Genomic DNA, 17913 nt, shown 5'->3' with positions numbered 1-17913 from the left:
TGAGAAACAGCCTTCTGCATGCCTCAAAAGTTTTACCCCCTATTTAGCCACACAAGCATGTAGCTTAACAAAACAATAGAACATATTGATACATGTGCTGATGTAAAAAGATAATTATTCCTCACAAAAGCCCTTTGTATTTTTTTTGTACATACTGTAACATTCAGCTTGGATCACAAACTATGCTACCATATAAAAGTTCCAAGAAATACTGCTCCTATACTGTGACCAAAGCAAAACAGACAAATTGAATAAAGTATGCAAAAAAAATTGTGTATAAATTCACAAAAGCAATTAAATTAGACCCCAAATAAGGTTCAGAATGTAAAAGTCCAACTAAAAACGGTCCCAAAGTCAATCAAAAAGCAAATCAAATTGAAATCCCCCTTCAAAATGCTAAAATAAGTAATCCAATAAAGGCACAAAATAATAGTCAACAGGATCAATCTCACAGGATGGTTGAGGAAGAGGAAAATCCAGCCTGGTGGAGAGTTCCTTAAAACAGCTCAATGTTCATGGCATCCTCCAAAACAATCAACATACAAATTCTTTGTCATTGGGGTTAACAATCCACAAGAATGAGCAACAAATGATCACTTGGAATTGCTAATATAGGCTCTTAAAAGGTTTTTCAAACAAATAGAACCTCAGCCAGGTACATCCCAAACATTTCTCAAAACTCTCCTCCATTTGTTCTTATTTTATGGTATATTGGCAATCGCACAATTTAATGTGCATTCTGCAACCTATTGTGCGGGATGGAAACAGGACTCCCAAGAATGGAAAGAAATGCCCCAAAAACGACCAAAAAAAGAAAAACTAAACTAAATCAAACAACTTTTCTGTTAAATAATAAATACACATCTGATCCCTACACAGCCTCAAGGAGGGCGGCTCTTCCGGCGGCAATACCCCTTGCAAGTCCCAAAAACTATTCTGCCGCAGCCACAATAATGTCCAGTTTCTTAGATGTCTTTGAGACTTGTGCCGTACAGTTTATAACTGGCAATGTCACAAAATCCACCTTTAACACACAGGGTATCTTTTGACTGGCAGCAAACATTTACTACAGGCTGTGGTGCGTCCACTACCATATCTTCACTAACGTCACTTCTTTTCTCAATACTTTGAAATCTCCTCTGCATAGATGAATCGAATGACCGCTCTAACTTCTGCCACCTCATTCTCCTTCACCCTTACAGGGCACTCCAGGAACTCAAGATCATGATCCCCTATCACAATTGCAACACCGTCATCCTTCCACACACCGTTCTTCAATATACCATGTCTGCAAGCACTTGAAACATGACCAAATCCTTTACAATTCTTACACTGCAATGGTCTGTAGACAAAAGCTCTTACAGCATGTCAACAGGACCGACATACTTTCTTATTTTTCTCCATTCACCCAGCGGGTCAAACGCCGGGCACTAACCACACCAGGAATTCTCTTTAGGGATTCAACCTGAACATCCATCGTCACCCCTGAGATGACTCCTTTGATGGGTGTTCTACCCCGAATTTTCAAAACACGAAACTTATTTTGTCCAGATTATTTTTAGGCTCACTGCTATCTTCCTATGTTCTTCAGAAATACAATTAATCAAAATAAGACCACTCCTGGTCTGACAGACCACTTTTCCCAGTGCATACTTCACAATTTTACACCTCAAACGGGTCTCCCACATATGCATCCCAACAAGAAGAGATTCATTATCATTCATACATGTATCCTCCACTCCAATTCCAGTTTTCAATACTACTGTTGTCCATTCAGAACATTTGTCTTCACCAACTTTGCTCGACACGCTGCTTGATTCGAACTCATCATCCACTTCCATCTTTCCCTGATGGCATGTCCCAGCAGCCTTTGCCTTCCTCCATTTCTAAAAGGGACATAGCCCACCAAAATGACAATGGCAGCCATCTTAGATTTGACAGTGAAAATAATGCAGTCAGAACTGGCAGATACATAATATAACAGCATTAACATCAAAATACACAAAGGTTTAACCTTGCAAAGTTTTTAAAACTTTAAACCAGACGTCATATGTCTATCACCTCACACTACCTGTTGTATCATGGAGAATAATGGTTCACATTCCTTGAATTGTCAACTTTGTTCTTTTTCACTTGACTGGTGAATGTTTGACAATAAAATCATATTTTTATTACGCTTCTCTCCTGGCTACTATCCTTCTTGCACAAATGAAATTATATTGACCCCATAAAGATGGCGGAAATGAGATGTTCTCGGCTGCTTCCGGTCAGGCTTCAACTAAATGTTGCACAGTAATCACTGGACAAAAACAACGCTTCACGCTGACGTGGGTCATTTGAACTCCTGTACGTAAGTGACATATTTTTGCAAAGTTGAATCTGTCCTTTTTCAATGTTTTATGCATTAAACGCAGTTAAATTTGATATGGCAAACTAGTTAGCACGTTCATGTCCGCATGTTTCTGTAAGCTTTCTAACGCGTTAGCTAGCTAGGCTACGTTGGTTGTCTCGCACAAGCAATATGTTTAAAATGATGGTTACTGCAAACTAGTCTTTATACACGAGCTACGTATTTATATTATGTCAATGATAGCATGAAAGCTAACGTGTCTTGCGTTACCATGTAAACAAACCATCCTCCACGGTGCAAAAAGTTGTCAGGTGATCAAGTGTTTTTGTGATCTGGCACAGTACACAGTTGGTACACAGTACTTGCAGGTTCATACTAGTTGTTAACAGGCAATAACAATCCTAACAATCCAAGTATTACCCAGTAACAGCTATATATTACCAAAAAATAAATAAATTTTGCAATCTGAATTATTTGTATCTCTTAGAATTCCGATTGTAAAGCATCTTCTCTTTAGGCATGTATACACATTTTATTTAACTAGGCAAGTCAGTTAAGAACACATTCTTATTTACAATGATGGCCCGCCCCTGTCAAACCCGGACGACGCTGGGCCAATTGTGCGCCTCCCAATGGGACCCCCAATCATGGCCGGATGTGACACCTGGATTTGTTGGCCAGTTTTAGGTACACCGCACAGTTTACGAAAATAGTTCGCTCCTACAGACAGTGAGTCAGGTGGCCGTGGCTTGCTATATAAAGCAGGCATTGTTACTGTTCGATTAAACGTTGGAAGAGGCAAAACGAGTGACCTAAGCAAGGTATGATCGTTGGTGCCAGGCACGACGGATCCAGTATCTCAGAAACAGCCACCCTCCTGGGCTTTTCATGCACGTCGAGATCACTTTGAGTCAAAATGCAAGCAGAGATCTACCTCTCAGATGTATTTAAACATGACTTAAAGTAAGCCTATGGAACATTAACCAATTAAAACAATATATATGGGGGATTGGAAATGATGCCGACAATTACATTGATGGAAGCGACAATTTATCTGCAATATTAAAGCTGAGCTACACCCTTAAAAAACAAAAAACGTTAACCAATTAAAAGTTCTGTAGCAATGTTTGTGTATTTTGTCTATGCTTGAATTTCCCCGCCAATGTTCTTCTCAGACCATTTTCAAATTACATTTTAAAAAATGTAGGTATATGATCACACTGGTAATTTTTGTATAACTTGGGAGGCACAGCTGAGTGCCTTTTTACTGGACTGATGGCCTGCATCTGATGGTCAGTCTGAGGGGAGGGAGGGAGCAGCGGTGAGACTGCCCACTCAATGTCCCTGCGCAAACCTCCTTCCATTGAGAAAAGGGGACACAGTCTTCCAGCTGATTGCGAAACTCAAGTCACGCTGCATTATTTCTGCCTCATGCGCCAACTAACGTTACTCATATGATCAGAGAAAGTTAAATATTACTCTATTGAAAAAGACAAGCCGCGAATAATAACAACGCAAGCTTATCGGAACACTTTGCTATACTCATTCATTGCAGCTGCAGTGCTGGTTTTAGCGTGAGCGGAAGTAGGGAGAACGCACATTTTATGGCTTTATAAAAGTGTTGAACAAAGTGTTGACAGTGCTGAATAACAACCTAAACATTAACTTACTCATAAAAACAGCAGCTCTTTGCTGTATTCGTTGAGTTCTAGTAATGTTTTTGAAATCTCAGTATCAACTTTGCTGTGCGTTTGAGGCTTCTTTTTACAGTTTATGCCTCGAGGAAACTGCAGATGAGTTGATCTGAGCTATCTGATTGGCCGGCGGTACTTGACTTGACTTGCTCTCTGGGCCTGCTGGGTAGGCAGAGTTCTACCTTCAGACATTAAATGGTTCAAAATGGGAACACTTTGCCTTGTAGGGCTTCAGAATCAAGTGCACCTACCGCCCATGGTACGAAATGAATAAAAAAAAAAAAAAGGAATTGCAATGCTTTTTTTTTTTTTTTTACAGAAATGTTTGGTGATCGACTAGGAATGGCTTGAAGATTTGACCAGTTGGTGACCACAGGTCTAGGGTTTCCCAAGAATGGGTGACAAACAAAAAACATCCAGTTAGCGGTGGTGCTGTGGGTGAAGGAGAATGGCAAGAATCGTGCAAGCTAACAGGCGGGCCACAAACAGACAAATAATGGCACAGTACAACAGTGGTGTGTAGAACAACATCTCAGAATGCACAACTTGTCGAGCATTGTCACGGTTTGGCTATTGCAGTAGCAGACCACGCTGGGTTCCACTCCTATCAGCTAAAAACAATAAGAATTTGGCCTGTTCTGGAGGCAAAAGGGGGTCCAACCCGGTACTATACTGAACAAAAATAAATGTAACATGCAACAATTTCATAGATTTTGCTGAGTTAGTTCATATAAGGAATTCAGTCAATTGAAATCAATTAATTAGGCCCTAATCTATGGATTTCACATGACTGGCAATACAAATATGCATCTGTTGGTCACAGATGCCCCCCAAAAAAGTCAGTATCTGGTAGAGGTCGACCGATTTAATCGGAATGGCCGATTTTAATTAGGGACGATTTCAAGTTTTCATAACAATCGGTATTTTTGGCCACCGATTTGCTGATATTTGTTAATTTTTTTATACATCTTTATTTAACTTTGCAACCTTCCGGTTACTAATCCAATCCAATGCACGAGGAGCCTGCATGGCAGGCTGACTACCTGTTACGCGAGGGCAGCAAGAAGCCAAGGTAAGTTGCTAGCTAGCATTAAACTTATCTTATAAAAAACTATCAATCTTAACATAATCACTAGTTAACTACACATGGTTGATATTACTAGTTTATCTAACGTGTCCTGCGTTGCATATAATCGATGCGGTGCCTGTTAATTTATCATTGAATCACAGCCTATTTCGCCAAACGGGTGTTGATTTAACAAGCACATTTGCGAAAAAAAGCACTGTCGTTGCACCAATGTACCTAACCATAAACATCAATGCCTTTCTTTAAAATCAATAAACAAGTATGTATACAGCTCAAAAAAATAAAGGGAACACTTAAACAACACATCCTAGATCTGAATGAAAGAAATAATCTTATTAAATACTTTTTTCTTTACATAGTTGAATGTGCTGACCACAAAATCACACAAAATAATCAATGGAAATCCAATTTATCAACCCATGGAGGTCTGGATTTGGAGTCACACTCAAAATTAAAGTGGAAAACCACACTACAGGCTGATCCAACTCTGATGTAATGTCCTTAAAACAAGTCAAAATGAGGCTCAGTAGTGTGTGTGGCCTCCACGTGCCTGTATGATCTCCCTACAATGCCTGGGCATGCTCCTGATGAGGTGGCGGATGGTCTCCTGAGGGATCTCCTCCCAGACCTGGACTAAAGCATCCGCCAACTCCTGGACAGTCTGTGGTGCAACGTGGCGTTGGTGGATGGAGCGAGACATGATGTCCCAGATATGCTCAATTGGATTCAGGTCTGGGGAACGGGCGGGCCAGTCCATAGCATCAATGCCTTCCTCTTGCAGGAACTGCTGACACACTCCAGCCACATGAGGTCTAGCATTGTCTTGCATTAGGAGGAACCCAGGGCCAACCGCACCAGCATATTGTCTCACAAGGGGTCTGAGGATCTCATCTCGGTACCTAATGGCAGTCAGGCTACCTCTGGCGAGCACATGGAGGGCTGTGCGGCCCCCCCAAAGAAATGCCACCCCACACCATGACTGACCCACCGCCAAACCGGTCATGCTGGAGGATGTGGCAGGCAGCAGAACGTTCTCCACGGCGTCTCCAGACTCTGTCACGTCTGTTACGTGCTCAGTGTGAACCTGCTTTCATCTGTGAAGAGCACAGGGCGCCAGTGGCGAATTTGCCAAACGTCCTGCACGGTGTTGGGCTGTAAGCACAATCCCCACCTTTGGACGTCAGGCCCTCATACCACCCTCATGGGCAGACACATGCACATTTGTGGCCTGCTGGAGGTCATTTTGCAGGGCTCTGGCAGTGCTTCTCCTGCTCCTCCTTGCACAAAGGCAGAGGTAGCGGTCCTGCTGCTGGGTTGTTGCCCTCCTACGGCCTCCTCCACATCTCCTGATGTACTGGCCTGTCTCCTGGTAGCGCCTCCATGCTCTGGACACTACGCTGACAGACACAGCAAACCTTCTTGCCACAGCTCGCATTGATGTGCCATCCTGGATGAGCTGCACTACCTGAGCCACTTGTGTGGGTTGTAGACTCCGTCTCATGCTACCACTAGCGTGAAAGCACCGCCAGCATTCAAAAGTGACCAAAACATCAGCCAGGAAGCTTAGGAACTGAGAAGTGGTCTGTGGTCCCCACCTGCAGAACCACTCCTTTATTGGGGGTGTCTTGCTAATTGCCTATAATTTCCACCTGTCTATTCCATTTGCACAACAGCATGTGAAATGTATTGTCAATCAGTGTTGCTTCCTAAGTGGACAGTTTGATTTCACAGAAGTGTGATTGACTTGGAGTTACATTGTGTTGTTTAAGTGTTCCCTTTTTTTTGAGCAGTGTCTTTTTAAACCTGCATATTTAGTTAATATTGCCTGCTAACATGAAATTGTGTCACATCTCTAGCATTCATTGCAGGCAGAGTCAGGGTATATGCAACAGTTTGGGCCACCTGGCTAGATAAAATACGGAACGGTTCCGTATTTCACTGAAAGAAAAAAAGAAAAAAACGTAGTGTTTCAGGATTCGACCATATTAATGACCTAAGGCTCGTATTTCTGTGTGTTTATTATGTTATAATTAATTCTATGATTTGATAGAGCAGTCTGACTGAGTGGTGGTAGGCAGCAGCAGGCTCGTAAGCATTCATTCAGACAGCACTTTCGTGCGTTTTGCCAGCAGCCCTTCGCTGTGCTTCAAGCATTGCGCTGTTTATGACTTCAACCCGGGTGGGTATAATTTCTGGAACGTTCCAACAGGAATCTATTCCAAAAACTTCGTAAATAACAAGTTTTCCAAAAAACAAAGTTGTATAGCAGCAGAATAAGATACCGGGTAGGGAGTGGTCTATTTCATTGCGTTTTTCACTCATCACGTTTATTCCGAAAAATGTCTGTCCTCACTCTGGTTGCCTATGGACAAACATTAAGAATAAGCTACGTGGTGAGTTGATGCCTATTCGGCAGCTAGTTTGCTAGGTTTGTATTCGTTGCTACTTTGTATGCGTTGTTGGTTGGCAACCTTTTACTTTACATTTTTTGGAACAAATTCCTGTTGGAACGTTCCACAAATTATACCCCCCCCCCTTCAAGCCTATCAACTCCCAAGATTAGGCTGGTGTAACCGATGTGAAATGGCTAGCTAGTTAGCGGGGTGCGCGCTAATAGCGTTTCAAACGTCACTCGCTCTGAGACTTGGAGTAGTTGTTTCCCCTTCCTCTACATGGGTAACGCTGCTTCGGGGGTGGCTGTTGTCGATGTGTTCCTGGTTTGAGCCCAGATAGGAGCGAGGAGAGGGACGGAAGCTATACTGTTACACTGGCAATACTAAAGTGCCTATAAGAACATCCTAAAGTCAAAGGTATATGAAATACAAATCGTATAGAGAGAAATAGTCCTATAATTCCTATAACTACAACCTAAAACTTACCTGGGAATATTGAAGACTCATGTTAAAAGGAACCACCAGCTTTCAAATGTTCTGAGGAAGGAACTTAAACCTTAGCTTTTTTACATGGCACATATTGCACTTTTACTTTATTCTCCAACACTTTGTTTTGCATTATTTAAACCAAATTGAACATGTTTCATTATTTATTTGAGACTAAATTGATTTTATTGATGTATTATATTAAGTTAAAATAAGTGTTCATTCAGTATTGTTGTAATTATCATTATTACAAATAAATAAATAAAAAATAAAATCGGGCGATTAATCGATATCGGCTTTATTTGGTCCCCCAATAATCGGCATCGTCGTTGAAAAATCATAATCGGTCGACCTCTAGTATCTGGTTTGATACTGACTATGGGGGCCTCATGCAGCGCGACACACATCTCCTTTGCATAGAGTTGATCAGGCTGTTGATTGTGGCCTGTGGAATGTTGTCCCACTCCTCAATGGCTGTGCGATGTTGCTGGATATTGGCAGAAATTGAAACACGCTGTCGTATATGTCTATCCAGAGCATTCCAAACATTGCTCATTGGGGAACAGGTCTGAGTATGCAGGCTGTGGAAGCACAGGGACATTTTCATGTTCCAGGAATTGTGTACAGATCCTTGCGATATGGGGCCATGCATTATGATGGCGGCGAATTAATAGCACGACAATGGGCCTCAGAATCTTGTCACGTTATCTCTGTGCATTCAAATTGACATAGATAAAATGCAATTGTGTTTGTAGTCCGTAGCTTATGCCTTCCCATACCATAACCCCACCGCCACCATGGGGCACTCTGTTCACAACATTTACATCAGCAAACCGCTCGCCCACACAATGCCATACATGTGGTCTGCGGTTGTGAGGCCGGTTGGATGTATTGCCAAATTCTCTAAACCGAAGTTTGAGAGAAATTAATGTAACGGTTGAGAAATGGTGCTCTTGTGTAATGATCTTGCCGTTTTAATCAGCTTCTTGATATGCCATACCTGTCAGGTGGATGGATTATCTTGGCGAAGGAGAAATGCTCACTAACAGGGATGTAAATACATTTGTGCACACAATTAGAGGGAAATAAGCTTTTTGTGCATATGGAACATTTCTGGGATATCGTATTTCAGCTCATGAAACATGAAACCAACCCCTAACATGTGTTCATATTTTTGTTCAGTGTAGATGAGTGTACCTAATAACCTGGTGTGTGTGTGTGGTTGAGCTAGCTGCTTATAGTCCCATGTTGGGGATGGGAATTCTTAACTACAGTGAATGTCTATCGCTCCAATAACCCTTATACTCTCTTACTCAAAATCCTTGGCATGCAAAACTATGTAGCCCTCTTCTCCCATCCAGGTGATCATGGCAGAAATGGAGGACATTGCTGACCGCTTGCCTGTTGAGGAGGAAGACGAGGAGTCCGAGAGAGATGAAGAGGAGAGAGAATTTGACTGGGTGGTGGACGAGGCTGATGAACTCGATGAGGATGCAGTTCTTCTGGACACTGAAGAGCCCTTTGAGTTGGACCAGCCAGCTGAGCGCAGTGGCCACATAGCAGTGGTGGATGGCCACTGCATGTATGTTTGGGGAGGATATAAGGTAAGCAAGTATGACTGACAGACATTCAGAATTTGCTGTCAGATGAACAGTAATATTTATTAAGACGTTTGTTTATAGTGTATCTAAATAATATAATTCTGAACTATACCATTCCAATCAGTCTTTAACCATAATTTTTACTGGGAGATTTGGTGTCAACTTTGACCTTCCTAAACATTTTGTCTGGCGTTTTACTGTTATCTATTACCAGGGAAAGTGTGACATGGGTCAAGTGGACTAAAAACGGTGTCAAGATTCTTGTAATTCCATTGACTTCCCTCTTGTTTGTCTTCTCACTAGAATTCCCAGACTACTGGCTTCATTGACTTGTACTTACCAAGGAATGAAATCTGGATATACAACATGGAGACAGAACGATGGTAATAAGGATTTTAACTTAATTTTGTTTGTAGTTATGTGTCTAGCTGTGAAATCTAGGTTGTCACAAATCAAATGGCACCCTATTCACTATATTGTGCACAACTTTTGACCAGACCTTATACAGTGCCTTCAGAAAGTATTCATATCACTTGACTTATTCAACATTTTGTTGTTACAGCCTGAATACAAAATGGATTAGACTAAAACTCAATACCCAATAATGACAAAGCGAACACGTTTTTAGAAACAGATATCTGATTTATATAAGTATTCACACCCCTGAGTCAATGCATGTTAAAATCACCTTTGGCAGCGACTACAGCTATGAGTCTTTCTGGGTAAGTCTTAAGAGCTTTGCACACCTGGATTGTACAATATTTGCAAACTATTAAAGAAATTCTTCAAGCTCTGTGAAGTTGGTTGTTGATCATTACTAGACAGCCATTTAAGTCTTGCCATAGATTTCCCAGCCAATTTTAAATCAAAGCTATAACTAGGCCACTCAGGAATATTCAATGTCGTCTTGGTAAGTGACTCCAGTGTATATTTGGCCTTGTGTTTTAGGGTATAGTCCTGCTGAAAGGTGAATTTGTCTCCCAGTATCGGTTGGAAGACAGACTGAACCAGGTTTTCCTCAAGGATTTTGCCTGTACTTAGTGCTATTCCGTTTATCTTAAACTCTGGAATCCTTGCCGATGCAGCCACCACCACGCTTGAAAATGAAGCGTGGTACTCAGTGATGATGTGTAGGATTTGCCCCAAATAACACTTTGTATTCAGGACTTTCATTTCATTTTGGGCTGTTTTACTTTACTGCCTTATTGCAAACATGATGCATATTTTTGGAATATTTATATTCTGTACAGGCTTCCTTCTTTTCACTCAGTCAATTAGGTTATAGTATTGTGGAGTAGCTACAATGTTGTTGATCCATCCTCCGTTTTCTCCTATCACAGCTATTAAACTCTTAACTGCTTTAGTCACCATTGACCTCAGTGAAATCCCTACAGTTTCCTTCCTCTCCGGCAGGAAGTACGCCTGTATCTTTGTAGTGACTGGGTGTATTGATACACCATCAAAAGTGTAATTAATAAATTCACCATGCTCAAAGGGATATTCAATACCCGTTATTCTTTTTACCCATCTACCCAAAGACGGCAACCTATAGGTAGATGGGTAAAAAAAGTAAGATATTGAATATCCCTGGAAAACCTCCCTGGTCTTCTGTGTTTGAAATGTACTGCTCAACTGAGGGACCTTACAGATACTTGTATGTGTGGGGTAGCAATGAGGTAGTCATTAAAAAAGAATGTTAAACACTATTATTGTACACAGTGTCCATGCAACTTATGACTTGTTAAGCACATTTTTACTCCTGAACTTATTTACATTTAAGTCATTTAGCAGACGCTCTTATCCAGAGCGACTTACACATTTAGGCTTGCCATAACAAATAAGTTGACTACTTATTGACTCAAGGCAATTCAGCTTTATTTTTTGTTATAAAATTGTAAAAAAAAATTTGAAACATAATTCCACTTTGACATTATGGGGTATTGTGTGTAGGCCAATGCCACAAAAACTAAATGTAATCCATTTTAAATTCAGGCTACAACACAACAAAATGTGGTAAAAGTCAAGGGGTGTGAATACTTTCTGAAGGCACTGTATCTGTCTGTATTTGCAGGAAGAAGCAGATGGCGGGGGGTAACCTTCATGCCGCCATGTCTGGCAGCTGTGGAGTGTGTGTGGACGGCGTCCTCTATCTGTTTGGAGGCCACCATGCCAGAGGAAACACTAACCGGGTGTGTGTGTGTGCGTGTTATGTCTTGTATAATTTCGGCACACAGAACCAAATTTCTCTTGCACGCTGGCCAACTGCTGTATTTGCAGTAGTATTCTAGGGGCAAATGATTAAGTCCACACCCCTCCCTTTCTGCCAAAGCCGTACCCAGCCCCTCCCTTTCCAGAAACTGGAAATATTTTGTGCCGCATGCTACCAACACTGGGGTATCTTTCGATGCTACTATTTCACATGTAAGCAGTGATGATTAGAGAATTACAGAATTTTCCATTTAAAATCCCTGCCCCCACTTTAAAGCAACAATCCCAGTAGAAACAATAACAAAGTGGCTCCCCAACCCTGGTTTGGTAAACAGCTGAGGGATGGGTCTGGAAAAATGTAACCACTCAAATTCATAGAGAGAGCTATGAATGCAAGGATTGACCATCCATGATATCAAAATGATAGTGTTAACCCTGGTTTGAGGCTATATAGTGTTTGTTTAAACATTGGAGTAAAACAAGCTTTTATTTTGGTTTCTGATGGGGTATGAGAGTTGAACTAAGTTCATGAGGCATTTATAAGTTCTGAAAGCATCAATGGGGTACATATCATTAATTTATTAAGTCCACAAATGGATGTGGCAACTGCTGATTGCTCCTTTAAGCACCACAGCAGGACATTCACCATGGCAGGATTTATCCATTTATCCTTATCTTACCTCAGAAGCCTGTTTGCCAACAGACTTAAAGGCCCAATGCAGCCATATTTATATCGATGTCAAATCATTTCTGGGTAACTTAAGTACCTTACTGTAATTGTTTTCCATTATTTCTCAAGCAAGAATTTTGCAAGGACTGTGGCTGAGTGGGAAGGGGAAAACTTAATACTAGCTGTTATTGGGATACAGGTTTGGAAATCTTTGTTATTGGTCTATTAATCAATTTATGGCCTGGTGACATCACCAGGAAAGCCAAAACTCCTGCCCATGCAAACAGGCTGATTCAGATGGCCCTATGTAGATTGTATTTTCCACAATAACACCCTTTTCCCACTTTTTTACAGTAACCAGGTTTCCAGCCAACCTTAGAGTAAAGTAATTAAGTAAAACATGTAATGACCAGCATGATGGAAACAAACATTTTTGGTGGACTTCCCAAATGTCGACAAAACTAAATGCGCTAGGTGGGATCTTTTTGTGTTTGTAAAATGTATTTTGCGAGAAATGTCGGTGGAAATGCTTTTATGCGTAAGTATTGATATAATAACAAGTAAACTTGGAGTCACGCGATGACATGTCCTCCCACTACGACTCGTCAGGAAAGCATGCAGTTTATTAGGCTACAGATGAAATGAATGAACTTCAGAGTGGTGAAAGTGCAAGGTGATGAGCTTGATGCTCCTTTCCAATAAATATTGAGGTTCTTATTCTGGTGAGATCTTAATCGATGCTTGGCTGCCATTTGACAAATACAAAAATCTTGATCTTTTGTCCTTAATAATAATCTCATCATGTAGGCTATACGTGCGCTCTAGCCAACAGTGTACTGTTAAAGCTGTTGGCTGGAGAGCAATACCAGTGGGCACCTGCAAAAAACATTTTGCGATGGAAGCCCATTTAACTTTTAATCGCTACATTTGTTGTACAATGATACAGGAGAACAGAATTTTGACTGCACTGGGCCTTTTAAAATGTTAATGTCTGTTACAAGAGACTAGTCTTATTCCATTTATACCGTCTGCCCTTCAGGTCTTTCGGCTCCCTCTCCGAACACCTCTCCTCTGCTGGGAGGAGATGAAGGATCTCAAGGGCCTGGCCCCATCCTGCAAGGACAAACTGGGCTGCTGGGTTCACAAGAATAGGTGAGTTGGTCAATTGGCAGGCAGTGTGTTTAATATAATCGGTCTTATAGTTGCTCCATCTCATTACCTCTAAAGCAGCGTTTACCAAGCTATGGGGTCGCAAGAGAAATTCTACACAGAAGATCATACAAAATTGACTGATCTTCTGAACTTCCCAATACCTTTGATGCATTTGTCACTTCAAACCATTTCTCCATTAACTGCTGGCTGTTCACAGGCTAGTATTCTTCGGGGGCTACGGATATATGGCACAAGGAGCTCACAGAGGGACATTTGAATACGATGAAACTTCATTCATGGTATGGTCAATTAATTGCACAAACCTTAACCTTCAGCTGCTTTTAACACCAGTATGAAAATTGTCTGTTAAGTGTATCTGTCTGCAGCAAAGGGAGTTGTCAATAATAGTAAAGTTCTTGGTCGTGTTCATTAGGCACCAAACATTTTTTTTACTGAAGCGGGGATGGACAACCTGGATAACGCACATTTTTGTTCCGTAGTTAAATGTTTGCATGCCCTAATGAAAACAACCCCTTCTCTGTGTGGTGTAACAGGGAGATAATCCGGGGCGGGGCTGGAACAACCACATTCACATCCTGGACCTGGAGGTGTCCACCTGGAGCCAGCCAGTCACCAAGGTAACAGCATTCCCTTAAATCATGTCACAACTTTCTGTGTTGGAAGCCATTTTGCACATCTGTTTCAATGGGAGCTCCAGTCTCACCTCTCCATTCCCCTTTTCTATTGAAGGGTAATGCCCCATCTCCCCGGGCAGCACATGCCTGTGCCAAGGTGGGAAACCGAGGCTATGTGTTTGGGGGGCGTTACAGGGTAAGTAGGAATGTTCTGAAGAGATTACGGTCACACTGTCTAATGTGAAATGGTATCACTGGCCTGTAGATACAGATGTTGACCATGTTCATTTCTATGACTTATTACATAAAGGATCTTGTATTCTAAATGTTTGATGCTTCCTCTTTTACAACAGGATTACCGCCTGAACGACTTGTACTACATCGACATGGATTCCTGGGAGTGGCATGAAATGTATGAGATGGGGTCCTCATCCAAAATGTCTTCATGCATGTTATAGCATTAAACACCATTTTTATGGGAGGAGGATGTGCTCTAACCCATGGAAGTACCTCTGTTCACCTTTATGGGACTAACCCTTTACCCCGGTCCTATTTCCCCTCGCCCCTCTACAGGAGTGTTCCTCAGCAGGGTCCTGTGGGACGCTCATGGCACTCCCTCACCCCCGTGTCACCTGATCACATCTTCCTGTTCGGAGGCTTCACAACATATAGAGAGACACTGAGTGAGTGAAGAATACTTCCTTGTCCATTTTCCTTGAGTCCATGGCATGACCAAATGTTTTTATTCCTCCATCCATTTGTAATATATACAGGTGACGCTTGGCTGTACTGCGTCAGCAAGAACGAGTGGCAGCAGTACAAGCACAATCATACACAGAGCCCCAGGTAATATCACAAGAGAGAAACCAATTAGTGGTAATGAATAGGAGCTGCTTGTTTCACTGTCTGTGTGTGTGTCCATAGTCATGTGAGTCAATGGTGATTTACTTCTTTTTTGGGTCAGGCTCTGGCACACGGCCTGTTCCGGTCCTGATGGGGAGGTGTTTGTGTTTGGCGGTTGTGCCAATAACCTGCTGTCCCATCAGCGAGCAGTGAGTACAGTGAGACCACACCTTCTTGGTGTCTGGCACAAGTGTCACTTAAAATTAAAACTGATTGATAACCAGGTTTACTACCAAGTATGGTTTAAATAAAGGTATGTCAATTGCCTTTAACAGGCTCACAGCAAAGAGTTGCTGGTGTTCATGGTTCAACCCAAGTCACTTGTCTGGTGAGTAGAGAAACAACCCTGAACCCAGACACAAAAACATGGCCCCAACTACTGGGTTTTGTTTATTAGGGAGGGCATGCAACAAAGGTTCAGTAGTGAGTCCGTTTGGTGCCTAATGAACACATCAGCTCTGATACATCTTCTAGTCAATGTAAAACTTGCTTAAGTGGTGCCTGATTGTCCCCCCCTCTCTAGGTTCTGTATGGAAGCAGCATTGCAGCACAGAGAGTTGCTGGCTGCATCATGGGACTGCCTGCCTAAACACCTGCTACACAGACTCAAACAGAGGATGGGAGGCATCAACGCACTGGGGTCATGAGGCATATATCACCACATTCTATGGGATGCCGGGGTGTGTGTGGACAGCCATGGCCTTGGTGCTAGCTGAACAAAGAGGACGGCTCAACCCAACTTGTCACGAGTGTAATTAATTTAGTGGGGGAAAAAAGTAGGCTTTTGATGGCAGTGGTGTTGGCCAGTCAGCAAGCATGGCAATGTTCATTATCCTTGTGTGAATTTGTCATGCCAGTGTTTGAAAACACCATGTTCAGTCCTGCTGGAAAGGTGTTATACCTTTGACCATGTTAGTCAGAAGAGGCACGTGTAGTATTTTGTCTTTTTAATCAGGTAATAATACCAGTTACCACAAAGTTACTCATTTTGTATTATTTGCACAAGTTTCATTATAAAAACCTTAATTTTGAATCAAGAAAAAATAAATGTCAAATCAGATTTTGTTCTGACATTTTTGCATTGCTTTCCCCCTCCCCATGTCATCTTGAAGAAAGTAAAGATCCAGGAAAATGAATGCTTCAGTGCACAAGCTTCTCCTGTCATCCAATTGCAGACATCATAGTCCTATTAAGGGTGGGGTTAACTCATTGTTTCGTGAAGAAAGTCCATGTCGACTAAATTGTATAGGTCTATTTCTTCTTGGCTGCCATTAGGTTAGGTGCTGATACTTTAACTTTGCCTGGGATGTTTCTTGCTAAATCTGTATCCTGAAATGAGAAAAGGGTGGTTGTTGTTTTGTGCTAAGTGGCTATGCAGTCATTCATATCAAGTAATAGACACTTACATATCCCAGAATGTCAAATTGATTGTGTAAATGGCAGGTTAGACACCTTTCAGCAAAATCACTTGCTCATTGTGTAGTATTTGGGCACTCCAAAAACATCTGTTTAGAAATGGCAAAGCTCTCAGTATAGTGATCCAAGTCTTTAGATGTTGTAGGCAATGTTATATTCCCTTTTGCGCGACTCTTACTTTCCCTGTCCAGCTGTTCAATTCGCCGTGTAGCCTGCTGCTAGTTAAATGCCAAAGTAAAGGAAACACTAACTTACGTGTCATCATAGGGCGTTGGCCACCACGCCCCTTGGCATAGATTCTACAACTGTCTGTAGCTTTGTATTCCTCATTTACTCATGCTGTGGATAAAGTTTTGAATGACACAATTTCATGTGTCCTGCATCACTATACTGAGAGCTTCACTGTTTCTAAAAGGACATATTTGGAGCCTTTGTTCATATTTTTTGGAAGTGATTAGCTGTTTGGGGTTTCTCAATGTGAAATCAAAAGATTTTGTCTGGACCGGCATGTTATAGAAATAACTCAAGGGGGTTCGAACCAGCAACCTTTTGGTTACTAGGCTACCTGCCGTTCAGTAGTCTCAAAATGGGGGAGGTACTATCTGAACTCTGTCCAATAAAAATAACTTGTTTTGCTACGGTGCACCCTAATGAACACGATCCAGGTATGTGGATCCGCCTTACCTTGACACTGCGAAACAGGTCCTTCTCTCTGGTCGAAGCCTCCCTGGCCTTCATGAAGCTGAATACTGCAGTGCGGGCAGCTGGGAGGACAAAATATAGATAGATACAGAATTTCCTAAGACCCAGCCATGTCATCATTTATAATAAGAGATGGAGACCTGCACACTGTCAAAAAAAGTAACAAATCCATTTAAGCCTCAGTTTTGGATTTATTCCTTTTTTTGTTACTGTGCGCCTCTTCAGTATTCTTATTTTGACTCCTATGCACCTGGAACAGACACTATTCAGTAGTAAGGACCTTAAAAGACGCAAGTGCTGAGCGATTAGTGCTTTTTGAGGTTGTTTTGGTTCATAAAAATAAAAAGATTTGGGTTGAACGCTGAAACAATTAATAAAAGTCCCATGAAGGTATTGACTGCTCATTACTGCCTCTCACTTATGGACCATAATTTATTCACTTTAATAAAATACTTCAGTTGTGTATTACATTTGTTTTATGACTTTTTATTTAATTCCAAGTCATCTCTATAGAGCTGCTGCATATGCTGTTTGATAAAATCACAATTTTGTAGTTTTTCCAAAGTAAATAAGGCATACTTTTATGACTGCTGAATACCAACAATCACTTAAATCA

The 17913-nt window shown here is 41.6% G+C and overlaps 2 protein-coding genes across 5 annotated transcripts in view; one reads left to right on the top strand and one right to left on the bottom strand.

The window, feature by feature from the left end:
* Nucleotides 1-2214: 2214 nt before the first annotated feature.
* LOC106610633 (kelch domain-containing protein 2) lies at nt 2215-17765 on the top strand. Of its 3 annotated transcripts, none has more exons than XM_014210066.2 (14): nt 2215-2346; nt 9372-9614; nt 9915-9994; nt 11683-11800; nt 13529-13641; nt 13859-13940; nt 14196-14279; nt 14392-14472; nt 14630-14688; nt 14850-14959; nt 15050-15122; nt 15241-15328; nt 15455-15507; nt 15703-17765. In XM_014210066.2, the coding sequence occupies exons 2-14, from the start codon at nt 9378-9380 to the stop codon at nt 15824-15826; spliced, it is 1302 nt and encodes a 433-aa protein (XP_014065541.1). In that variant the 5' UTR covers nt 2215-2346; nt 9372-9377; the 3' UTR covers nt 15827-17765. The 3 variants fall into 3 exon arrangements, with proteins under 3 accessions (XP_014065541.1, XP_014065540.1, XP_045579289.1); XM_014210065.2 differs by having other exon boundaries at nt 2217-2350; XM_045723333.1 differs by lacking the exon at nt 2215-2346 and adding an exon at nt 4541-4559.
* The window catches only part of nemf (nuclear export mediator factor), a 29412-nt gene continuing 27610 nt past the window's right edge, over nt 16112-17913 (bottom strand). Inside the window, exons 31-32 of one of the 2 annotated variants that reach the window (NM_001173635.1) lie at nt 17280-17359; nt 16112-16508 (exon numbers count right to left, since the gene is read on the bottom strand). In NM_001173635.1, the coding sequence (NP_001167106.1) occupies nt 16431-16508; nt 17280-17359 (158 nt within the window). In that variant the 3' untranslated portion in view covers nt 16112-16430. Of the gene's footprint in view, nt 17360-17913 lie in introns of both variants that reach the window. The other variant, XM_014209963.2, reaches the window with a different exon arrangement.

Source organism: Salmo salar, chromosome ssa09 (genome assembly GCF_905237065.1).
Source record: "Salmo salar chromosome ssa09, Ssal_v3.1, whole genome shotgun sequence".
In the NCBI taxonomy this organism is placed as follows: Eukaryota; Metazoa; Chordata; class Actinopteri; order Salmoniformes; family Salmonidae; genus Salmo; species Salmo salar.
The sequence above is the reverse complement of the archived record's forward strand: the minus strand, read 5'-3'. Positions and strand labels throughout refer to the sequence as shown.

Excerpts from the sequence above, each read along its gene's own strand:
- LOC106610633 (XM_014210066.2), top strand. The coding sequence starts at position 9,378 with ATGGCAGAAATGGAGGACATTGCTGACCGCTTGCCTGTTGAGGAGGAA. Across the intron at positions 9,995-11,682 it reads AACATGGAGACAGAACGATG|GAAGAAGCAGATGGCGGGGG; the intron begins GTAATAAGGATT and ends CTGTATTTGCAG. Across the intron at positions 14,280-14,391 it reads GGAGCCAGCCAGTCACCAAG|GGTAATGCCCCATCTCCCCG; the intron begins GTAACAGCATTC and ends TTTCTATTGAAG.